General features: G+C 51.0%; 1 protein-coding gene across 5 annotated transcripts in view; it reads right to left on the bottom strand.

The window, feature by feature from the left end:
* Positions 1–16,740: 16,740 nt before the first annotated feature.
* Positions 16,741–25,490, bottom strand: part of TSC22D3 (TSC22 domain family member 3) — a 62,523-nt gene continuing 53,773 nt past the window's right edge. For 3 of the 5 annotated variants that reach the window (XM_073885786.1, XM_073885785.1, XM_073885787.1), the window contains exons 3-4: positions 19,373–19,424; positions 16,741–18,293 (exon numbers count right to left, since the gene is read on the bottom strand). In XM_073885786.1, the coding sequence (XP_073741887.1) occupies positions 18,063–18,293; positions 19,373–19,424 (283 nt within the window). In that variant the 3' untranslated portion in view covers positions 16,741–18,062. Of the gene's footprint in view, positions 18,294–19,372; positions 19,425–19,834; positions 19,916–20,216; positions 20,591–25,490 lie in introns of those variants that run through there. The other 2 variants (XM_025853644.2, XM_073885788.1) reach the window with 2 other exon arrangements.

Below are 25,490 nucleotides of genomic sequence, written 5' to 3'. Positions count from 1 at the left end.
TTGACCCTTGCTCCACCCAGGATGGGAATTGTCAAGGGGAAGGGGTGTGTGCTGAGGGGTTGAGGTGCCTCCATGCACATCAGGATGGATCAGTCACAAAGACAGGTCAGCTGGGAAATGGAGCTCGTGTCCTGAGAAAACGCTCTTCCAAAAATAACCGGGGTGACTCATACGTTACACAGGTGGACAAGGAAATTGATGCAGCCCTTTGGAGGGGAGTTCGATAATATCTCACAAAATTATATATGCCTTTACCTTTTGACTTACCAATCCCATTTTTAGGGACTTATCCTGATGATACACCTCCAACAATATGGAAATACATATGCATGAGGTTATTCATTATAGCGTTGTTTATAACTGCGAAGTATTTAGAACATACCCAAGTGTCCATACATAGCAGAGTGGTTGGGTAGGCTTTGGTACAGCCAACAGAATGGAGTCCTATGCCCCTGTAAAAAAGAATCAGGATGCTCTCTATGAACTGATAGGGAGTGATTTCTAGGATATGTTGGGGGGAGGGTAGAAAAAAGCCAAATGACAAAAACAACATATTTGTAGCGTGCTCCCTTCTGTGTAAGAAAAAGGGAAAGTAAGAAAATACAGATGTGCCTGTTCACATGTACACAAGAAGAATAAACCGGAAACTAATAGAATTTGTGACCTATGAGAGCAGGTGGGAACAGCGTAATATAATAGGTTCTTTGTAGGCATTTCTGAAATAGAGGACACAGCGGAAGGAATGGTAGATTCAGCCTAGAGTAGCAGGAAAGGTCTATTGCTGTCTTGAAAGATGAGTATGTGGTCACCAGGTTGGCTGGTGAGATTGGGGGAGGGGAGATTGTTCCAGGTAGAGGAGACGGGTATGACCAAAGGAGCAAGGATTCAGAAAAGGGAGACAGCTTGGTATTTAAAGTGTAAAGTGTGGGACGCCTGGGTGGCTCAGTCAGTTAAGAATCTGCCTTCGGCTCAGGTCATGATCCCAGGGTCTTGGGATCGAGTCCCGCATCGGGCTTCCAGCTCCGCAGAGAGTCTGCTTCTCCCTCTGCCCTCTGCCTGCCACTCCCTCTGCTTGTGCTCTCTCTCTTTCTCTGACAAATAAATAAATAAAATCTTTTAAAAAATAAGGTGTAGGGCGCCTGGGTGGCTCAGCTGGTTAAGCGACTGCCTTCGGCTCAGGTCATGATCCTGGAGTCCTGGGATCGAGTCCCGCATCGGGCTCCCTGCTCAGTGGGGAATCTGCTTCTCCCTCTCCCGCTCCCCCGTCTTGTGCTCTCTCTCTCAAATAAATAAAATCTTAATTAAAAAAATTTAAAAAAATAAGGTGTAAAGTGTGTGTGTGTGTCGCGGGGGGGGGGTGGATGACAACTGAGAGAGAAGGCTGGGTGGGACAGGCAGGAACCAGAACATGGGTTTCCTTTTATGCAATGGTAGGCAGTTTGAACTTTATTCCAAGTGACAAGAAGCTGCTAGAATATTTTGAGCTGAGGAATGATCTGGGCCAGTTGACGCTGCATCAGTCCCTGTGGCTACAGTGTGGGGAGTGGACTGAAGGGGAGAGAGAGGAAACAGGGAAGCCAGCAGTACTAGAGGTGGAAAGGAGTGGTCCTGCTCTGGATTATTTTGAAGCTACAGCTGGTGGGACAACTTGGTGGATTGGATGTGAACGACTGGGTGTCTGATGGAGCCCTTCTGCCAGACGGGGGATGCAGGAGAAGGGGCAGAATTTGTGGGGAAAGGTGGTAGGTAAATTACGTTGGATGTGTCAAGGGTAAGGTGTCAGTGGGGCAGCCCGGAGTTGGCTGGATGGGTGTGGAGCGCAGGGGAGAGGTCAGGGCCTGGACCCTAGGTGCGGGACCACACACGTGGAGGTGGAAAAGATGAGGCCAACACAGGAGAGCGTATGTACTACAGCGAGAAGAGAAGAGGTCCGAGGACAGAGTCCTAGGGACGTTGACATTAAACGGGCGGAAGAGGAAGACCCTGCAAAGATAGCTAAAAGTAGTGTTAATAGAAACAGAAGGCAAACCATAAGAGACTCTTAACTCTACGAAACAAACTGAGGGTCACTGGAGGGGGCGGGGGTGGGGTGGGGTACCTGGGTGACGGGCATAAAGGAGGGCACGTGATGGAATGAGCGCTGGGTGTGATATGCCACTGATGAATCAGTAAACTCTACCTCTGAAACTAATAATACACTCGATGTTAATTCATGGATTTTAGATACAATTTAAAAAACCAGAAGAATTAGGAAAGCCATGAGCCACCAAGACCCAGGGGAAGACAGTTGCCAGGGGCATGTGCTCAGCAGTGCCTGGGGCTGCAAAGTGGCCATTGGGTCTGGTCATTGACTTTTCTTTTTTTTAAGCTTTTATATATTTATTTGACAGAGAGAGAGAGAGAGAGAGAGAGAGAGAGCGAGAGCGTGTGCACAAGCAGAGGGAGCGGCAGACGGAGAGGGAGAAGCAGGCTCCCCGCCGAGCAGAGAGCCTGATGCGGGGCTCCATCCCAGGACCCTGGGATCACAACCTGGGCCGAAGGCAGCCGCCTCACCTACTGAGCCACCCAGGTGGCCCTCATGAAATCATTTTTAATGTGAAGGAAGCAGCAAAGATCAAATTATCCACGCATGAACTGGGGCTCTTTGCAAACTTGCAGAGCGTGGGCATCACCCTGTGTTGCACAGACAGGATCCTGGGCTTCAGTCCTAGGCATCTGGAGGGGATGGTGCTGACGGGGTGCTGGTTTCCCTTTGTGAACTGTGAACAGTACACACTTCGGATGCAAACACAGTCGCATGTACGCATCAGGGACTACGATAATAATCAAGGTAAAAAGTCTCCTTTAAAACGGAGTACGAGACCTCATTAATGGGTTTACCAATTGTTCTTTCCTGCTTTGGACTTTGGCCAAAAGCTGGAGGGCTGAGAACAGGACAGGGAGAAAGGCCTCAGGCTCCTTTCCTGGTTCACAGCTCTGAGGTCACCCCGTGGCCCTAAAGTTTCTGCAGAACTTGGGGCCTTAAGTGAGGCCTGGGTGGGGCATCAGCTCTGATCTTTCCCGAGGCAGAGGCCCATCAGTCATTGTGTTCGCTCCAAGGGCAAAGGACTTCGGGCTAAGACGTTCTGTCCCTTTGCAGACAATAGAGCCTGTAAGCTGCTTCGGAAGAGCTCAAGCAAGCCATTGCCTCACTGAAAAAACAATGTGCTGCCCCTGGCAAGATATATATTGGACAGAGAAACAAAACATTTGATTTGGGCCCAGGCTCTGGCTCCAAGCTTGCTGTGTTACTTTAGGCAAGGACCTTCCACTCTCAGGGCCTCAGCCGGTCCATCGGCCCAGTAAGTGGAGTGAACAGATGATCTTTAAGGGAACTGCCACCCCCACATTCCTCTTTTTTTTTGATTAATCAACTTTCTTTTTTAGAGCAGTTTTAGGCTCACGTGAAATTGAGCAGAAAGTACAGAGAACCTGCGTAGATCCCCTTTCTCTCCTCATACACAACCTCCTCTCCTACGGACATCCTCTGCCAGTGTGACATTTGTTACAATTGATGAATCTACATTGACATATCATAATCACCCAAAGTCCATCGGGTTGTATGTTTTATGGATTTTGACAAATACACGTGTCCACCGTCCTAGTATCATACAGAATAGTTTCGCTACCCTAAAAATCCTCAGTACTGCACCGATTCATCCCTCCCTCCCCTCAGCTACTAGCAACCACTGATCTTTTGACCGTCTCCATAGTTTTGCCTTTTCCAGAATGTCCTATAATTGGAATCATACAGCTATGTGGCCTTTTCAGGTTGGCTTCTTTCACGTTGTAATATGCATCTAAGTTCCTCCGTGTCTTTTCGTGGCTCCACAGCACATTTTAGTATTGAATAATCTCCCATTGTCTGGATGTACCATAGTTTTATTTATCCACTCATCTACAGAAGGACATCTTGGTTGCTTCCAAGTATGGGCAGTTATGAATAAAGCTGCTGTAAATATCCGTGCGCAAAATTTTTATGTGGACATAAGGATTCATCACATTCGGGGAAATACCATGAAGTGTGATGGCTGGATTGTATGGTAAGTATATGTTCAGTTTTATACAAAACTGCCAAACTGTTTTCTGAGGTGGCTGTACCATTTTGCATTCCCACCAGCAATGAATGAGCATTCCTGTAGCGTCACATCCTCACTGGCATTTGGTGTTGTCAGAGTTTTCAACTTTGGCCTTTCTAAAAGATACGTAGTAGGATCCCATTGTTGTTTCCATTTGCATTTCCCTGATGACATATGATGTTGACCATTTTTTCATATGCTAACCTGACATCTGTATGTTGTCTTTTCAGGTCTTTTGTCCATTTTAAAATCAGGTTGTTCATTTTCTTTTTTTTTTTAACTTTTTTTTAAAAGATTTTATTTATTTATTTGACAGAGAGACACAGCAAGAGAGGGAACACAAGCAGGGAGAGTGGGAGAGGGAGAAGCAGGCTTCCCACTGAGCAGGAAGCCCGACGCGGGGCTCGATCCCAGGACTCTGGGATCATGACCTGAGCTGAAGGCAGACTTTTAACGACTGAGCCACCCAGGTGCCCCAGGTTGTTCATTTTCTTATTGTTGAGTTTTAAGAGTGCCTTGTATATTTTGGGTAACTATCCTTTATCAGATGTGTCTTTTGCAAATATGTTCTCCCAGTTTGTGGCTTAGCTTCTCATTATCTTGACAGTGTCTTTCATAGAACGGAAGTTTTACATTTTTTTCAGAAGTTTTTAATTTTAATGAAGTTCATCTTATCAGTTATTTCTTCCTTAAATATTTGATAGAATTCACCAGTGAGCCCATTTGCGCCTGGTGCTTTTTTTTGGAAGGCTATTAATTATTGATTCAATTTCTTTAATAGCTATAGGCCTATTCAGATTGCCTATTTCATCTCGTGTGAATTTTGGAAGATTGTCTTTTAAGGAATTTGTCCATTTATCTAGGTCATGAAATTTGGGTCACAAAATTGTTCATAATATCCCTATAATATCGTTTTAATGTCCATGGGATCTGTAGCAGTGGCTCCTCTTTCATTTCTGATATTAGTAATTTATGTCTTCTTTTTTTCTTAGCCTGGTTAGAGACCTATAGATTTCAATGAACTTTTCTTTTTTTTTTAAAGATTTATTTATTATTTATTTTGAGAGAGTGAGAATGAGAGAGAGAGAGAGAGTACATGAGAGGGGGGAGGGTCAGAGGGAGAAGCAGACTCCCTGCTGAGCAGGGAGCCCGATGCGGGACTCGATCCTGGGACTCCAGGATCATGACCTGAGCCGAAGGCAGTCGCTTTACCAACTGAGCCACCCAGGCGCCCTTTAATGAACTTTTCTTTATTTTTATTTTTTAAAAAAATTTATTTATTTATTTATCTATTTATTTATTTGAGAGAGAGTGCAGGAGTGGGAGGAGGGGCAGAGGGAGAAGAAGAAGCAGACCCCCTGCTGAGTGGGAGGCCCAATAGATCCCAGGACCCTGGGATCATGACCTGAGCTGAAGGCAGATGCTTAACTGACTGAGCCACCCAGGCACCCCTTTAATGATCTTTTCGAAAAACCAGCTTTTGGGGCGCCTGGGTGGCTCAGTTGGTTGGGCAACTGCCTTCGGTTCAGGTCGTGATCCTGGAGTCCCGAGATCCAGTCTCGCATCGGGCTCCCTGCTCAGCGGGGAGTCTGCTTCTCCCTCTGACCCTCTCCCCTCTCATGCTCTCTCTCTATCTCATTCTCTCTCTCAAATAAATAAATAAAATCTTTAAAAAAAAAAAAGAAAGAAAGAAAAACCAGCTTTTGGTTTTGTTGATTATCTTTGATTTCCTGTTTTCAATTTCATTAATTTCTGCTCTGTTTTTTTATTACTTATTTTCTTCTGCATATTTTGTATTTAATTTGCTCTTCTTTTTCTAGTTTCCTAAAGTGGAAGTTTAGATTTTTTTATTTTAAATCTAAGGCTTATCTACACTGAGCCACCAGAAATTCTTCAGTTAGAGTTTAGGTTTTCCTACCGCAGCCCTGGTTCCCATGGAGGTTTCTGCTTCTGGGCTTTGGCTTCAGGTTGTGATTCTTTGTATCTCCTTGTCTGTCTCCCCGATTTTGGAGACAGAAGTTTGCCCTGTGACCTCACCTCTCTTATGGATCTAAGCTTTTTACTTGTTATTTGATGGAGTAGTGACCTCTAAGCTCCTTACATGCTGGACTGGAAGCCAGAAGTGACTGTGGTTTTTCTGTGTGTGTGTGTGTTTTGCCTCCCCGCATACACTGTAAGCTCGGTCAGTATAGGAACCTTTTCTGTCTTCATCTTATATCTTCAGTGCCTAGCACTGTGCCTGTCACATGGTAGGCGCTCGACACTGAATGCATGCATATTCAATGAAAAAATAAAGGACAGGGAGTCAGAAGACCCAGGCTATGTGATTTTGGGCAAGTTCCTTCCTCTATCCCAGTCTCAGCTTCCTCTCTGATGTTGTTTTTGTGGGGTTTTTTTGTTTTTTTGGGGGGATGTTTGTCTTGTTTTTCTTTTAAGTAGGCTCCATGCCCAGCGTGGGGCTTGAACTCACGCCCCTGAGATCAAGACCTGAGCTGAGATCGAGTCAGATGCTTAACCGACTGAGCCACCCAGGTGCCCCAGTTCTTGTTTGTTTCTTTATGGCCTCCCCCCTCCCTCTCCTAGAATGTAGACTCCATGAGATCAGCAACCTTGGTCAGAGAGCCCAGCATGCAATAGATTCTTCATTGCTTGTTGAATGAACAAATGGATGACCCAATGACTGAATCTACAAAAGAAGGGGGTTTGCCTTGGTACTTCGATGGCAGGGATTTCTGGGAACTTTCCCCTTCCCATACCCTAATGGGGTGCCTGTCTGGGCTAGTTTTATGTACTCCTAAGAGAGCTTAAGGCCTGTCTAGGAGAGAAACGCAAATAGGTCGCATGGGTTAAGATGATCAGAAGTATATGGAAAAACAACTTACCAAACTTTGGAACACAGGGGCTTTGTTTTGTGTCACCCCAGGAGGGCCCAGTCTGTGCTCCAACATGTGTGTCCGACCACAATTGGAGGCTTGATGCTGAGCCCTCCAGAGCCACATAAACTTAGGTAATGTGACCCCGTTCCTCGGTTTTGCAAAGAAGGGGGTGTGTAATGGGGAGAAGAGAAAGAGAGTACCAGTTTCTTCCTAAGGGCAAAAAACAGAATGTTCAGCATTTGTGGGAGGGGCAGGAGTTATGTTCTGCTTGAGGAGTTCTTGCTCACTGGATGGGCAGAGTCAGGTGACAGACTTCCATAGCTCGGCCTGGTACCAGAATGGGCCCTGCCCAATGTCAGGAAAAATGTTTCAAGTCTTAGTTTGCCCCAGCAATTTGGAACGGTGCCCTGCTGTCCCATTTCACAGACTTGCGGGGGGTGGGGGATTGAAGGCAATTAAGCTGTAGGACCTTCTAAGGAAACTCTTGTTGAAGAATTCAACTGGGAGCCCCTAGGACCAAAGTTCCAAAGGACCCCTTGCCTTTTGCCAGGAGAAACCCATTCCTTGATCCTCTGCAAGGCAGAAGTTGCTGAGACGTTATGGATGCCTTTGGGGTGAGAAGAAGGGACTTACAGTGAGTGATCTGTCCTTCAGTGACACTTAGTGGTCTGTGTCATTCTTCATAAGGCTAGCAACTGCTCTTCAGCAAGTTTGAAGACTGTTGGAACAGATCCTGTATTCTCAGGTTTGGGGAACTGGATGTAATTGGGTAATTTTTAACCACAAAGATCTTTGAGGTCTGCAAAAAGCTGCATTCCCATAGAAAATAATCCCTTCAAATTAACATCTCGATGCAGCCTGTCTTGAGTGTGAGGTCGATGGGTGGGGGATGGTGGTGATAGTGCGATGAGGCCGGACTGGAGGCCTTGCAAGGCCTCCTGCAGCCCCGAGACTCGACAGTTCCATGTGGATGTTACTTTCACAGCCACCAAAATCTGAGAGGGGATTCTCTGGAATTTTGACTTTGGATATCGGAGCCCCAGATTTTGACCTGCAGCTGCCCATTTTAGGGATCACTATCTTTTTACCTCCATAAAGACATTTAAGAGGTTAGTCTGGGCTCCCAGTTTCTAGAATCTCTCTGGTGAGAGGCCTCTTGGATCACGTCCTGAGGTCCCCTTGGATGAGTAATTCTGGGAAAATGTTATGCAGCAGCAGAGACCCCCCACCCCACCACCACCCAACCAAGGGTGTACTCTGCTTGCTCTGTTCTCAGGGCAGATGGCCACACCTGTGCCAGCTCTGGCCCACAGCAGTAGGCACATCCCCCTTTGTGGAAGTCAACAGTGACAGACCCTTCCATGATGCTTTTCTATGCCCTCCTCCTTTCTTCTCCCTCCTTCTCACCTCTCAAAACATCCGAACTCCTAGGGAAGAAACTGCTGGTTGCTTACTCTAACATCCGTTCTTCTCTTCCTTAAAAACAGAAACTTGGATTTGTTTGGGGATGGCAATGTACCCATTTAAAGAAAGCCGGCCTCAGGAGGAGTGACCAAACTGAGTTTTGGCCAAGGAGATGTTAAGCAGAAGTGTTGTGCAGTATTTCTCAGAAGCTTCCTCAAAAGGAAGGAGTGATTTTTCTTCCCCTTTCTCCTTTCTGCTGTCTGGATTGTGGATACAATGGCCGGAGCTTGAGCAGCCCTAATGAGCACTGAGGCAACATGCTAAATAGGGTGGGATGGCAGGTTGGAAGAAGTTTAGGTCTCTGCTGACTTTACAGAGTCAGCCTGTCAATCCTGGACTGCCTGCCTTCAGACTTCTCTTATGGGAGGCATAAACTTCTATCTTTTTAAAGCAACTGTTAGTATTTTTTCTGTTATGAGAATCAGAGCTGATCCTAACTAACACGGTACCCACTACTTAAAATGAGACTGTAGCTTGACAAGTCACTCCAGATAATGGGGTGGAGTTTTATGGGTTAAGGAGATATGGAGAAAAGTGATATGGAGATATGGAGAAAAGTGAGCTTCTGTAGAATACCTTAAAGGAAAACAGTGGGGATTTTCTTTTTAATTAATTAATTAATTAATTAATTAATTACTTTAGAGAGCGTGTGAGCGGTGGGGAGGGGCAGAGGGAGAGAGAGAAAGAATCTCAAGCAGACTCCATGCTGAGTGCAGAGCCTGATGAGGGGCTCCATCTCACAACCCTGAGATCATGACCTGAGTCGAAATCAGGAGTCAGATGCTTAACCGACTGAGTCACCCAGGCAGCCCAAAGGTGGGGATCTTCTTAGTCAAGAGGCAGAGAAACACCACTGGGTTGTATGCATTTTCCCTTCACAACAAGCCCCATGAAAACCCACATCACATCTCTCAGATTTGCCCCAGTATTCTCAGTGCTTAGCCCAGTGCCTGACACACAGAACAGGTTCAATTAAAAAGTTATTAAGATAATAAATAAGTCATCGCTTTCATAATTGATGTAATCAACAGGCCATTGACCTGTATGATTTGAAACCCGCCCATCCCCATCCACAGATTTCTTCTGCAACCCACCATCATCTGCCACAATATCTGAAGCTCATATAAATTTATCTATCCGCAAAAGCGGATGGGAACAAACTTGGCCGTGCTGAGAGTGGGGTGGCGGTGCTGGTGGGAGCATTCTGGACTGAGGGATCCACATGCACAAAGGCTCCGAGGGTGTTCAAGGAATGAAAGAAGCTCGGTAGGGCTGGAGCTTGCTCAGAGCAAGGGAGTGACACGCAGAAAGGCTGGAGAGGACAGCAGAGGCCGGATCACGTAGGCACTTGCCGGCCAGGGGAGGGAGTTTGGACTCTATCCTAAGTGCCATGATAAGCCTTTGATAAGCTCCAAGCAAGGGAACACCAGGAGCTGATTTTGCATTAAGAAAGTCACTCTGCTGTGTGGAATGGGACAAGGTCCACTGGGCAAGCAGGGAGCCCGATGCGCGAGACTTGCGCCCACATGAGACAGGGAGCCCATGTGAAAGATGAGGGTGGCTTATACCGGGTAGTGGCAACAGGGCTGGAAAGAAATAGAGGGGATTGGGGGTGCAACTGTTGAAGGTCAAGTGGACCAGACGGGCAATGGACTGGATGTGGGAGCTGAGGGGGAGGGAGGAATCTAGGGTTCTGGTTTGAACAGCTGTGTGGTTGGTGGTGCCTTACACTGAGGTAGGATACACTAGGGGAGCTGGGAGTTCAGACTTTAATTCTCATCCAGTGGATCTTGATATACTCGTGAAACATACAAGCACAGCTGGTGAAACATACCCATGGAGCTGTGCAGGAGACAGCTGGATACTGGAGGCTGGAGCCCAGGGAAATGCTTAGGACTGGAAGTGTAAACTTGAGAGTCATTAGGGCGGTAATGTTGCTTTAGACCTTGGGAGTGGATGGCCCCCACCAGAGAGAGAGTGCAGAGGGGGCAGAGCGGAGCCCAGAGGCGCTCCAACAGTTAGAGGAGGAGAGGCATGCAGAGGTGATTGAGAAGGGAACGTAGAATTATTTGTGTGCTACCCATCCTCCCCAACAGAATGTTTTAGAGTTTGAGGAGGCTGGTGAATAGCACCCCTTCTCTTCTGCCTGCAATCAGAATCAGTCGACACACACACACACACACACACACACACACACACACAGGAGAGAAGAATATCGCCTTTATTAAGCATAAAGCAGCCTGTCTCATCGGCTCTCTCCATACGGAAACATGAAATGAGCTCCACGTCTGACTTGGTCTGTGCCTAGCAGAGTACTTGGCACACAGTAGGTACCAATGTTTGTTGAATGAATGGATCCAGATGTCAAGATTGAAACGATCTTCACCCATCATCCAAGAATTACCTGGGGAGCTTTAAACTGCCCATGCACAAGTTCTAATCCCAGACTGATTTTCTCGACATTTCTGGGAATGAGGCTGAGGCAGCGGGTTGCAATAAACTCTTGCCAGGTGACTCCAATGTACAGTCAAGGTCAAGAACTATTGCTCTGATGGGGCACCTGGGTGGCTCAGTGGGTTAAACATCCAACTCTTGGTTTCGGCTCAGGTCATGATCTCACAGATGTGGGATCTCGTGGGATCAAGCCCCACGTTGGGCTCCACACTCAGCAGGGAGTCAGCTTGAGATTCTCTCTCTCCCTCTCCCTCTGCCCCTCCTGCTCGTGCTTTCTCTCTCTCTAAAATAAAATAAATAATTCTTAAAAAAAAAAAAAGAACTATTGCTCTGGTCCAATTCCTCATTTTACAGATGGGGATACTGAGGCCCAGAGCGAGAGGGTCCATCTGTAACACTAGGGGACTCGCCCTGGCCCTGCTGTGGACCGTGTGAGTAGCTGGGACAAGGCTGTTTCTCTCTATGGGCTTCTGGGTCCTCCTCTGGGGGTGAGGAGGTTGGGACAGCCCCCTCCAGCCCTAAAGGCGTATTACTCTATTCTCTTACCCCAGGGATTACTGAATTTGCTGGGTCATCACTTGCTGCCTCGAGATGCTTCTGCACGATGAGTAGGTTAGTTCCGCACCTGAAATGACTGGGTTCTGGATGGCAGTAGGCAGAAAAGCTGAGATGTTTGGGACAGTTCAGGACCTACAGAGCCAGTCTTTGGTAGAGAATTTGTTCGGTTTTCCCTTAGGTGGTGGCAGCAGGAAGCTCATCAGGGGAACAAGAACAAAACAGCAAAGGAGCCCAGCTGAGGAAGGTCCAATGGGCTGGGGCCACCCTTCTTGTTTGTTCACAATCCTCCTCTTCTAGTTCTTGTTTTCCTTCGCCCACCCCCTCTGACTTACGGCTTCTTCCTGCTCTCTCCAGTGATCTGCATCAAACACAAGTCTTTCGGAGGCGACCCTATTCCTCTGCCGATCTAAAGACGTCCTCCCCTGCAACTCACCCACCCTCTCCCATTTGAGTTTGGTGACTCAGAGCTTATGTGTGGTCACAATATGGACAACAAGAAGGGCTTCGTGAAACGAGAGAGGCTGGGATAAGGCTGTAGGTGGCTCCTGGCTCTACTAAATCACATGGGGTATTGGGGTGCTGAGCCACGGGTTGATTTTTAAAGGTGGATATTTCTCCAACAGCCTAATCAGAACTCAATATGAGGATGAACAGAATCTGGGGGCTGGAAGGAAAACTGAGGCCTAGAGCAAAAAGATAATGTCTAGAAGTCTCACGGCTAATGGGCTGGCCCTTCCTGGCCTGGGTGCTTGCTAAGCAGTGGGCTTAGAAATGATCCTGGGTAATCATTTTGTTTTGCACGCGGGAAATCAGGTCTGGTGACACCAATGACTTGCCCAAAGTCACACAACTTGTTGGCCAAAGACTAGGACTATACCCCAGGACTCCCAACTCTTCTTTTTAGAGTACCTCAGCTGCCCCAAAGAGGCCTTTAGGGACTAGTTTATTCTGCTAGATGGTGGGGCCTTGATGAGGACTCTGAAGAGGAAATGCTGCCCCCCCCCCCGCCAAAAAAAAGGACCAAAGGATAAAAACGGAGCCATCACAGACCTCAATGTTCCCAGGGGGGTTTTCCTGTCTCTTTCTGTGACACCACCCCCGCTTGGCCCTTCCTCCTCCCTCATGGGGCCTCTCTGGGGGCGGCCTCCACAGTGTGGCTCTGGGCTTCGGCTTGGCCTCTTCTGCACCCACTTCCGGGGGCGCAGGTCCACTCACATCATCCCTGCAGCTCTTGTGACCTGCAGACAATCCTGCACCTGGCGCTCTAGCCCTGGACTTTGTAATATTATGCTCCACAGCTCGTTCTAGGCTATTTCCATATGTGAATATGTTGAGCTCGGCTGCAAATCAAATTTGGCATTCACCTTCCCTCTGAAAATCTGCAGCCCTGTTCCGACACCGGTTCCCTTCGGTGTGTCCGGAGTCTCTCAGTCCAAACTCAGATCTGTCAGGTCACCAGAGGCTGGGGTGGAAGGGGGCGGGAGTGGGGACTCGGTGTTTAACGGGTCCAGAGTTTCAGTCTGGGAAGCTGAAAAAGTTCCGGAGATGGATGGTGGTGCCACGGTTAAAAACAACAGAACCAAACCAAACAAACTCTCAAGTGACCCTTGACTCATGGCTCCTTCGCTCTCTCCTCCCGGGCTCGCTCTGTGACTGCGTCGGGCTGATTTTTCGCTTTGCGCTTCAAAGGTTCATATCCTCCAGCATCACCAAGAGAGTGATCAGCTCCGGAGCCCCACTCCCCTCTTTAGTCTGGGAGTGGGGCCTGGAATCTGCATTTAAAGGAACTTCCCCACCTACCTCCTGCGGATGGATCCCAGACCACGCTTAGAGAAACACGCCCTTTCGGTGTCTCTTGATTTTGTCCCTTTGTCTCCTTTCCACGGAGCCCCCCCCCCCCCCGGGCTGGCCCGCATCACCTCACACCTGCCTTTCTCCGCCCCAGCCTCTCTGGCTGCCAGCACCCATCGTCTGCAAATATCTCTGGCATCACATCACTGCCTTGCTTAGAAGCCTACCATGGCTCCCTCAGACCTATTAGATCCTAGCTCAATTCATTTGGCTGGGAGCCAGCCAAGTTGGCCTCCCGTCCTCTGTCTTTCCCTCTTCCCTGTTCGCTCCCATCCCCCCATGGAGGCCCGATGGTCATGTTTGATCTTACGGTGGCCCCTCCGCTAGTTTGGGGTGGTCTCCTTTCTACCTGTCCCCGAGACACGTCTGCTGACACAGGAGGAATTCCGAAAACCGTGGAGGTTCTCTGGCCCGTTTCTCAGTGTATCTGTCTCCCCTCCCCACCAATCCTGGTTCTGCCGTCACTGGCTCTGGGACGTCCTCAGGCAAGCTGCTTCCCCTTTTCCTGCCTTACCGTTTTCATTTTCCCATCTGCAAAACGGGGATCTTAATGGTACATCCTCCTAGGTTTGTGGAAAGGACTCGAAGGGGCAATGCATGTAAAAGGACTTAGAACGGTGTCTGGCCCAAAGTGTGGGCCATGGAGGTGTTGGCTGTTATTACTAAGTATTGTGATTATGGCCCCTTCCAGCCAGCTTCCCCCCCCCCCCCCTCCCACCCCGGGACACCACTTCTGCTTGGAATAGCTACCCAAAGGAGTTCTCTGTCAATCCTTGCCTGATCTAGCAGAGGTGGTTAAATATTAAGTATTTGGGTTCCAATGAGCTTCTCTGCATGAGACAACCTGAGGAACTGGGCTGTCTACAAAGCTCTAATTATGTTCATTAATTGCTAACCGACAAGGAGGAGAGAGGGTGAGATTTGAAAGCAAGAGATTTTTCCAGAATACGCACGATGATGTTAGGGCCACTTCAAAATACCCTAAAGGGACAGGGGGCTGTGGGCCTTTTTTCCTATGATCTTTCTAGACTCCTTCTCCCTACACTACAGTCCCAACCACCCAGCTTCCTGATCTGCTTGCCCCCTGGGTTCCTTCTGGGAGCCCAACCAGGAAAGCCTTTCCCTGCAGTACTTCCCAGCCCGAGAGCTTTGCACCTTGTACCCCAGTAGTCCTTGTCTGTAAATAATCTACCGCCCACATTTCTGTTCTACTTTTCAAATCCACCTCTCTGCTTTTGTGGCAAATACAATGGATTCCTTTAAAAGCACCACTGAATTCATTATGTGCCCCCCCCCACCTCCCCAGTGAACACTAAAAATTCAACTACTGTTGGGTTGGGGGAAGTCTGAGCATATTTTTGACATTTTCCGAGGGCCCCTTGCTGTCACAGAGGCTTGGAACCACTGCCCAATGGGGTACATGGGAGCCATGAGAGGAGGACCAAGCTCGAAGGCTCTCAGTTTAGTTTCCCTGTCAAATGGAGGTAAATCACAACTGCCTCTTTTCCTAAGGTCAAGAAACCGAATGTTCCACATTCATGAGGAGGGGCATGGAGCAGCGGGGCATGGATCCCCGTCATGGGGATCAGGTGAGATAAGAGATATGAGGGTTCTGGGGGAGGAGGCAAGCCCCGGCAGGAGAGCATCAGTGTTGCTGTTCCTCTGGTTCTTGTCCTTGTTCTGGGTCCAGCTGGACCAGCTGAGCCCAGAACCCCAAAACCCATGAAGGTCCTTCCAAGGAGCAGCGTGTTCTTTTTGCCTTTCCCCACCCCTACTGGGTTTTCTGGGGAACAACAACACAGTTCTGCTCCTGGATGTGACTAACAGCCACAAAGTTCCTCTTATCTAGTCTAGCAACCGCTGTGCCTCAGAAGCTGTAGTGTTTGTCTCTGTTTAGTCGCGGTTGCCTAGGAAACAAAGCTGTTCTCTCTTTCCCACTATGGGACCGCGGGCCAGTTTTTTCCCCTTTCTTGTAGGGAAGGGCTGGATGACCAGAGAGGGCCGTGGGTTTGCTGAGCCATCTTCTGGGTTTGTGTTTTGTTTTGTTTTGTTTTGTTTTGTTTGCAACTGTGGGTTCTTGTTTGGCTGCAGAGTGGGTGTGGGAAGTCTCCAGCTGAACTGAAGAGTCGAAAAGTCCCTCAGCACTTCGTGAAAGGGGGAGGGGCTCGTGGACTGGGGAGAGCTGTGTGTGGGCAGCTGTGAAATGTGCATGCCCTGGTCAAATCGGCTGGCCTGGACAATGACCTTGGCGTCAGGAGTAGAGAGGTTAGGAGCAGGTGGGGCAATTGGGATTTGAGAGGCCAGCAAGCCGAGGTTTGTCATGTTCTCAAGGAGGGTTCTGGCAACTGGAAAAGAACAGGTCATCCATCACGTCTGACCTCTACAGCGAAGGAAGCGTGGCATTTTGAATATATTTGGGCAGCGATTGGCGCAAGGGACGGGGCTGAGGCCTCTTGGTCCTTGAAGTTTGTGGCTCCGGAAAATCGGAGTTCTGCTAAATTTCGAGTGGCAAAGGGATAGGCGTAGATGCTATAGGAGGCTGAGACGGAAGGGGATCATCCCCCCGGGGAACACGGCAGGGCTCAGTACACGGCGCAGGGTCCAAGGTGGCTCCAAGTGAGGGGTGTGGTGGTGGTGGTGGGGGTGCATGGAATACCCATCAACAGAATCAGAGAAACGGCAGGACTCTGGACGCCAGAGGCTTGGGGCCAGGGAAAGGGTGATGGGTGAGAACGGACCCCAAAGGGAGCCAGAGGAAGGAAGTGGAGTCAGGATCCTTAGATCCGGCCGTGGCCACACAGCTGGTGGGGTTTGTGAGCCAACTCTCAGCAGTGACAGGTACACCGGCAGGGATCCAGGGCATCTTTCCTGGGGGGAGGGGGATTCGATTTGGGCACCGCATACGTTCTGTGTCCTTTTCTCACGACGGTCCTCTTCGCTCCTTTGCTAAGGTCAAGGGTCTCACGTGGAATGGTATTAAGGAGGATGCACGAAGTGATCCCGATGTTTTCAGAAGAGGGAAGAGGCCCACTCGTGTTTATTTGGTCCCCTCACATGGATATCATGCCCTTTTCTTCTGGGCCTCCTTGGGAGGTCTCCTTCCGCCCAAATCGTCCCCTCAAGCTGAGGTTACGTGTTACCGGTCACCTTGCCACTCACTCTGAAGCCATCTTACGAAAGCAGGAGCGGGACAGAGTGACAGATGCGGGGTGGAGTCCCAATTCGCCTAATAGCCCTGTGACTCCGGACAAGTCACTTACACGGGCTGAGCCTCAGTCTCCTCACCTGTACAACGGGGGTATTTATGCTGGATTAAGGACATAGCCCTGGCCTGCCACTTAGGGGGTGCTCACCAATGTTCAGGGAGTCGGAGAAACAGCGCCCCCGGCCACCCACTCCATTTACACTCAGACGCCAGGTTTATTTTTAGAAAAAAAAAAAAAAGAGCAAAGTTTATTGAAATTTCAAGCTACATTTGAAAAATCAAAATCCAAATCCTGGAGACATATCAGGATAAGGTGTCAGAAAGTGGAAAGTGTTCACTGCCTCAGAACTCCCCCCAGACACAAACTCCCTGAGCACATCACCCAGGCACCAGTTGGGTCAAAGCCACCCCCTTGTCCATCCCTTGTCCACAAGGGGACACCAGCAAGCCAATCATTCCGTTCACTTGAGAATTTTCCACAAACATAATGAAACAAAAGTTTTTGCATGACAATGTGAAGGCCCCCGGCTGATCTTCTCTCAACCCCATTCTATGTAGTCAGCACCAGTGAATGGTGGGTTTGGCATTCGAAAGGGGGCCTCCCATGTCTTCAGGGGACAGATGGGGCCAGGGCTGCAGCAGCAAGGCATCCGTGGCGGCTGCGTTCAGAGGCTGGCCCGTCCCCGCCTTTACTCTGTAGTCTTACTTAACATAAAGGACGAACTGCATCAACTTGGTAAATGACAGTCAAAGAATTAGCCTGAAGAGATAAGGGACCAGTTGATACCCCCAAAGCCGGTTAGGCCCTTCAACACATAGGTGTATGTGTGTGTGTATACGTCGCTACACTAAGATATAGATCTAGCCCTATGGGTTTATATACGCATGTATGGCTATATAGAAAAACTATGCCAACGCTAACCAAACAGAACTTTGTAAGCGGTCATCCCAAAGCCGTAATCCCACACTGGGCTGTGCACAAAGCCATGCATTAGACCATATTAACCAACAGAAGGCGGACTTGGCTCAATCTCTCCTATCTGTGGCCCTGCCTTGGCCAGGCAGGGGAGAAGAGAGAGGTTGCCTCTGCTCAAAACACAAGTGGCTTCTTCATACGAACAGTCGTTGTCAGGTGAAGCTGCTGAAGATGTCCATAGAAATGAAAAAAACAGACCCCTTATGCTTTCTGGAGTAAACTGGCGTCACATCTCACACTACCTTTCTCCTTTGCCAGTTGCGGCTAAGTTGCCCAGGCCCTGGGAGCCCCCAGGGCACGGTGGCATGAGAGGCTCACTGGCGGGGAGGGGGGGGAGGTGACGAGGCCCCATGCAACTCAGCCTTCAGAGACCTGCTCTTTGTCAGGGGTCTGTCACTGGAGTGGACCCAGGTGGCCATGTCCTTAGGACATCTCTTGGCACCAGCTACGCTAGGTGTAAAGTTCTCCACGTGAGATGACGCTTGGGGAACCAAAAACAAACTGGAAAGAACTAGGTAGAACAAGTTTAGTGGCTCTGCCCACCCTGAGGACAGAGCCACTTACACCGCAGAACCACCGGGGGCCTCGGGCGCTTGCGGGGTTTCGGGAACCGGCTCCTCGGGGCTCAGACGGGACTGGAACTTCTCCAGCTGCTCTGGGCTCGCCAGGGTCTTCAAGAGGGTGTTCTCGCGCTCCAGCTGGGAGTTCTTCTCCACCAGCTCTCGGATCTGCTCCTTCAGGATCTCCACCTCCTCTCTGACTGCGTACATCAGATGATTCTTCACCAGATCCTACCACAGGGGGAATCACAACAAAGCCGTCCAGTAGCCGTCGCGGGCTCTCTGTGGCACCGTCACCCCGCCATCGGGGCGTCCCCTGGGCCACCGAGCCCCGACCTCCCCTCAGCACGCTGGCCCCGAGGCCTCGTTCCTCTGAAACACTTTGGCCTCACCCAGGAGAGCTGCACGACTGGGTCATGGCCGAGCTGGGAGCCCAGCTTTGAGCTGCAGAGGATCCCCCTCTGCAAGTTTCTAGTGGCTTTCAAAGCTGGCTGCGGGCGCTTGGCTCTAGCCTCACTGCCACCTCAGGTCCTGTTGCTGGCCCACCTCCCAGGGAGGACCTGCGGGCCACCCCAGTCTGTCTGCCGTACACATCTTCCCCAAGAGAACAAAACCGGCTCTTCTGGAGCCTCCTCCCCTCCAACACGACTCAGCACACCAAGCTGGAGTTGCGCCTGCGGTGCGGCCTGGCCTGACAGGACACCGGCCCTGGGGGAAGGTGCCAGGATGGGCACCTCTGCTCCGAATCTGAGGACCGCGCCGGGAGCAGGGAGCGGTGTCCCTGGACACCAGGGCGCAGAGAAGTGGTTGCTAACAGCTGGATGCCCCAACCCCCTGCAGCCATTTTGGCTGCCCGGTGGAGTCTGACCTCTACCTGGTAAGGAGAGGGAGAAGGCTGGGGTGCTTTGCTTCCTGTTTCCTCCCAACTCCTGACCCCAGCCCAGGCTCTGCAGAGGCACTGCAGTGAGCCTGCATCCAATGAGCTCCGGCCCCTGCCAGATGCGGGCTGCAGACAAATGCAAGTGTCTCAGCTCCCTGCCCTGCCACCTGCCCAGGGGTGAGCCAGAGGCTGCAGCAAAGAGAGGGAGGAGGAGAGGAGGGGATCCAGCCAGAGCAGACTGCAAATGCCCTAAAAAGGTGCCCCTCTGACCGGACGCTACCTAGGGCCTCCAAGAGGAGGGGAGGCAGGCTGTTGGCTTCCCCAGACTCTTGGCATAAATAGCTTTTGCACCCACCCCCTCAGTCCTGTCCCAAGTTACATAAGCAGCGGCTAGGTCTGAGGACGGGAATGACGCAGTGATGCCACTCACCATGGCCTGCTCGATCTTGTTGTCTATGGCCACCACGCTGGCTCCAGAAGCACTGCCAAGACAAAAAGCAAAGCGACCGCGTTACCCACTTGGTTCCACTCAGAGCACTTGGCAGCTGTGGCCAAAGTCCTCCATCTGCCCCGGTTCTTCCTCTCTCCCGCCTCCCTGGCCCGGAATCCCGGGCACTTTGTCCCCCAGGCCGCCCCGGCAGGAAGCTGCAGCTGCACCTCCCCAACCCTCTGGCTCCCCGCCGCAGCCGCCCAGAGCTCCGCGTGGAGCCGCGCGCGGGTCCCCGGGCGCACTGGCGAGCGTGGCCTGCTCGGCCGGCCCCGGCGACAGGCAAACAATGCGGGCGTGCGGCGCAGGGAGTCCCCCCCCCCCCCCCCCCCCCCCCGCCCCCCCCGCCCCCCCCGCCGGCGGCCCATTCCGACGCCGGCCCAGAAGGGCCCCGGGCGGACCCACCGCGCTGCGAAGCTAGCTAGGAATTCCTTCTCGGCTCGAAAGCTTCCGGCCTGCTCCCCGGAGGCGCACGGCGCGCGGCCAGCCCCCTGCCCAGCCCGGCCCAGCCCGGCCCAGCCCGGCCCCGCCGCCCCTCTGCCGCCGGCTGCCTCCGCCTCGGGCTGCAGCAGCTCTTTCTCACGGCGCGGCGGCCGCGGGGACGCTCCGACGGCGGCTCCCAGCGCGGCGGTGACCCTCCCCTCCCTGCGTCCCCTACCCCCGCCCCTTCCCAGGATGCTGCACCGCGGGGAACAGGGACCGGCGGCGCACGGCTCGCTCGGAGATCCCGCTCGCAGCCCAGCCCCCGCCGGCGCCTCGGCTTCGGGAGCTGAGGCCAGGGGTTTACCTGTTATCCAGCTTAACGGAAACCACATCCCCTCCAAGCAGGGAAGAGAAGAAGGAGATGTTGAAATTGTGCAGCTGATAGACCGCCACCTCCATGGGGGTCTGATACATTTCGGCGTTCATGGCTCGGGCGGCCGCGGAGCTCTGGCCGGGCTGGGCGGGCTGGGCGGGCTGGGCGGCTGCCGGGCGCTGGCGCGCTGCACGGGGCTGGGCTCTGCGAGTCGGGCCCCGGGGGCTACGAGGGGGGCGAAGGCTGCCGATCGGACCCGAAGCCAGGCAGGCGCTTCAGGGTTGAAGGGAAGTGACTCGAGGGGTGTCACCTAGTGTGTCACAAACTCCACAGCCGCCAGTCCAACCCAGACTCGGAGATATTTCGGCTCCTGCTTCTTTATATAGGAGGAGCCGGCTGCGTCACATGGCGTCAGGGGCCATGCAAATGAGTCCTGTACCGGGCTTTGTGGTCCAGTTAAACCACATCCCCTCCCTGAACCTTAGGCTAGGACTGTAAACAGTTCAGCACTTTCCTGTGCCAGCTGGCATCTGCAAAGAGGGCTCTGGAGATTGGTAAAAACCAAACTGGAGCGGATTCTTCGAGAAATAAGTAAGAATGCCCTAACCAGAGCAGAGAGCGCTCAGTAAAGGGGGGCGCTGGTTTTCAAAGCTCTTCCTCAGGTGTCAGCCGGCATACCCCCCAGGGCTTTGCAATGCCATCGCACACCACACGCCCTGGGTACCCACCTTCACCATCAGGAGGCTCACCTCCTTCCCACCGCCTGCCTCCTCAGCCTTCTCTTCCACACACATACTTTGTCACCTGCATGTCCCATCACCCAGCCAGCTGGCCCGCTGGTCTGCCCCCAACCCCAGCAACTATCCACTGACCCCCTCCTTTGGATGTACCCCTCTGTGTGCTGACACATGCACAGATCTGTGACATGCTCGGGTCAAGAGAGAGTCCCAAGAACTCAGATGAGTGGGGGAACATGTACAAGGGGGAAGCTGGGGGCCAGGTGGGTGACAGAAGAGGTGGGGGGGGAGAGACAGCAGGGGAACGAGTGCTGGAGTGACTACAAGATGCCAGCCCCTTTTTCTTTGGTCGCCACACCCTACTTTGCAGAGAAAATCCATTCAACATTATCCAGGATTTCATGTCCGTATTGTTAAAAACAAGATCTTGTCACTTTCCTATAAAGAGCAAATGACAACAAAACTACAAAACAAGGTTACTTACAAACCATCCCAAGAAAACATTTGCTCCATGATGGGTCCAGCCATAGGTAGGGTAAAGAGGCTACTTCAGGAACATACCGATTCCGAGTTACAAGGAAAATGAGGTGATTGTTGTTTACTAAGAGTTACATAGTTTCCATCAAAATACCTTTTCCTTCTTTTCAAGCTTCAAGCTTATAAAAGGCAGCAGAGGCTTGAGGTGCTTTGCTCCTTCGCTGTCCTAAGTGAGGCCACCTGGTGGACAGAGGCGGAATTGCAGCCAGAAGGAGCAACCTAGCCTGAAGAAGGGACAGGTGATGATGCAACCGCATTATTTACACCAACTCAGGGCCATAAGGAGAACATTGGGTTCCACCACACATACAATAGTCTGGATGAAGCTAGGGCCAGTGCCCATGAATCAGTTTGTGATTCAGGCTGTGGTCCAAAGAAATACCCTAATGCAATCACGCTACTGGAAAAGTACTAGGGCCTCTTATCAGCAAAGAAGGTAGTTATTATTTGCCTCAGGATATTTCTCCTAACCAGGTGCCTCGCACCGGCACCCTGGCCGAGGCCCCAGTTAGGCCCAGTCTTAAGGCCTTGCTTTTCTCCAGGCTACCAGTGCACTTATGCCAAGGAACAGCCAATATTGGCCACCATGACACGGGGCTCCCCCTGGGAAGAATCGACAAAGCACTGACAAGAGGACTACCTAAGCACACCTACCCCAGCAGCCCAGTGTGGTGTTTTTCTTCACCCTAGGTGAGGTGGGAGACCCTCCCAATCTCAGGATACTATGTTGCCTTTAGGTCACAAGCCCTCAAAACAAGATGTTTATTTGCACTCAGCTGTGTGTAGTAGGCAGAACAAAGGGCAGACTCTATTTATAGGTCACTGAGAATATTGGCTGAGAAAAAAAAAAGCTTTCTTAAATCAGAAGCTTAACTGATGCTGGAATTCCATGATATATTAATCTGCCCTCTGTGCCACACAGAGCTTTCTTGGCCCCAGGAAGAGTCTCAGACCTGCCACTGGCTTGTAAATCTTCCTTGAACTATTGCTACCCACCCCCAAGATTCCAAGGGAGATGATGAAAACAAAGAGAGATAAATAAGCTGGGTTGGCAGAGAAAAAAACCACCCCCTGGGAGACAAGGCATAGGACAGAAAAAAACGTAGCTCCTTCCAGGGGGACTCCCTTATATGGAGGCAGAGACAGAAATCAAGGTAGTTTGGGAAGGGAAAGGAAGCAAAGTCAAGTTTGCAAGCAAGGCTGTGTTTGAACTGTAACTTAATGGTACTTCAATTACAAATAAACTGAGTTTGGTGGAGCCCCTGGGGGGCTCTATTGGCTAAACTTCTGACTCTTACTTTCAGCTCAGGTCATGATCTCAGGGTTGTGAGACTGAGCTCCACGTTGAGCCCCATGGGCTCTGCACTCGGTGCAGAATCTATTGGAGCTTCTCTCCCTCCCCCACTGTACCCCCCCACCCTGGTCGCGCATGCATGTTCTCTCTCTCTAAAAATAAATAAAATATTTTTCTAAAAAAAAGCTGAGTTTGAGACCCACTGACAATAATGGCTACCATTAAGTGAGTATCAGCTATGGGCCAGACATTTGTGCCAGCTGCACCACAAAGCCTGCTGTGGTGTAGGCACTGTCACCTTCATTTTACAGATGAAGAAACCGTGGGTCTGAGAGGCTACCTTGCCCAAGGTAGCACAGCTAATACATTATAGAGCTGGGACTCCAATCCAGAGACCAAATTCTTTCCCACCACACTTAGTAGTGGGGTAGGGGTAGGTGTGTTGAGTAAGTAAATTAATGCAGTGGGGGCCTGGGTTAGAGGTGCAGGAAAAGTAGTGAGGAAGAAGCAAGGATAAGGGCAGGATAAGTGGTCCAGAGGCTGAGTTTTCTGACACTCATGGCAGGGGAGAGCAGCATCAGGGACCAGAAGCATAGCCAAAGTGTCCAAGTGAATCCTATAGGGGGGCTGGGCTCTCCCACATCATTTCAAAAGGCATCCCCACAGTCCTCAAAGAAAGCTCGCTCCATCTAGAAAATAGGAGTTATTAATCCAACCGGGTGGCTCCCACAATGAAAATATGTAGCCCTGGGGTAGATGATACCCCAAATAAGGGAAGTCGTCTCAGAATAATAAATCATAGTCCAGTCAAACCTCCAGTTTCTAGGGCCCCACTAACTGGTATCCTTAATCTCCCCCCCGCCCCGCTTCCTGCTGTGCTCAGCTTTTAGGAGAATGAAGCCAACCACAAGAAAACAAGCTCCTATCAGGGATTTAGTTTTTAAAAAACAACTTCATAAGGATGTCCCAGGTTCAGCCCACACTCAGTCTCTCATTCCCTCTACACCTCTAGTTTGTCAGCTGCTAGCCAGGTGAGAAGTGATCACCTTGAGGCCTTAGGATCCACCATTGGCAAACGAAATGATGGCTGGATCCCAGGATCCCAGAGCGCGCTAAGGCAAGACAATGGACCTAAATGCCCCTGTAGAGGGATTTTTCAAACAAGGGCCAGGAGGAAGGGGAGAGGGGAAGAAGGAGGAGGAATCCGAAAGGTTTTCGGCTTAACCCCTGGCACACTAGAAAATTCCTCCGCCCAGAATATCTGCGCCAAACCTTGCAGCAAGCGAGTGCAAGTTTGTGCTGTACAAGGTTTCTATGTTTTGATCTAACTTTTCTGAGTAAAGTGCAGATCCATGGGGCTCTCTGTGTCCCTATGTCCCGTGGAGGTGGGCCCCACGAAGGAAAGAGTGGGCTAGGGATTCAACAGCCTGGCCAACCTTGTGTGGATGTATCCAAATTCCCTTTCTTCCATCCTATACCCGACAAACTGGGCTGGACCCAAAGCCAGCCTAGCAACAGTGCCCAGGGCTGATGAGCCAGGTCCTTCGCTGGCACTCAGGTCTAGCCCTCTGGCCACGGGATTCGGCAATTAAACAGACACAGCCGCCCCACCCTCTCTTGGGGGCGACCTTCTAGATGCAGGGTGGCATCATGAGGACAGGGCCAACTCCCTCGGTTTTAGGAAGCCCTGGAATCCGACTTGTTTGAGCTGGAAGAAGTGTCTCAGCATTCCTACCGGTCTGCTCCACTTCGAAAGCCAGACTCTCTAGGACAAGAGCGCTTCCTACTTCGGCTTCCCACGGGACAGCGGGACAGAGACTGGGCAGTCTGGGCCACAGAATGCGTGGGCCGGATCTCAGCACGCTGCTGAGGGGTGGGGAGCAGACTCCGGGTGGGTGCGGCAGGGTTGGGGGTGGCGATAAGGGGGAACATCTCACTTCCCTTTTTGTCACACTTGAAGCATTGTGCACCACGCAGCCCAGAGGAAACTCTTTATAGGCAAGTCTTCCTTATTTTCTACAGGGAATGTTCCACCCAAAGATTTTGGCGATGTTGCCAGCAAAACACAGGGTCTTGTGTCAGGAGAAGCGGAAAAAGACACGATGTGAGAAGTGCGGGACAAGCCACAAAGCAAACACAGGGTTAGGAGCTGGAAAAGGAAATCAAAAAGGATATTGAGCACTGGGGCATGAGCAGTTAATGGGAAGGCTGAAAAACAGCCCTCCCCACTGACTCCTCCACCCCGGCCCTCTTCTGGCTGAAGCTCTGTCTACTGCTACTTACTTACTTGTCCCTTTTTCTGAAGAGGCTGGGGGAATAAGGAGGCTGAAATGCCATCGCTTAATTTGTCCTTGCTTCTGTCTTATCTTCTCTCTTTCCCTCTGGTTCCCCTCCAGTGTGGAAGACCAGAGACAGGAAGGCCACTGCCACTTACATCGTCACTCTGGCTTCATGGAAAATCCCCAAAGTCCAGAAGGAGGGAAGCAAGAAGGAAAGACGGTGACAGAGAAAGCGCCTTGTCCTCTGTGGGTCATGTGAACTGCCCTGCACGGCCAAGGCCCAGAACCCCCGAAACTGGGGCGGGCAGGAAGACAGGGGGAGGATTCGGCTACAGATGCAGAAGGCGATGGTGGGAGGGACCCCGAGGAGAACCCCGGTGGAGATGGCCACTGTCTTGGAGAAGCAGCTCCAGCAACC

The sequence above is a fragment of the Callorhinus ursinus genome, unplaced genomic scaffold (genome assembly GCF_003265705.2).
Source record: "Callorhinus ursinus isolate GAN/ISIS: 27379988/994484 unplaced genomic scaffold, GSC_fseal_2.0 scaffold65, whole genome shotgun sequence".
Classification (NCBI taxonomy): domain Eukaryota; kingdom Metazoa; phylum Chordata; class Mammalia; order Carnivora; family Otariidae; genus Callorhinus; species Callorhinus ursinus.
The sequence above is the reverse complement of the archived record's forward strand: the minus strand, read 5'-3'. Positions and strand labels throughout refer to the sequence as shown.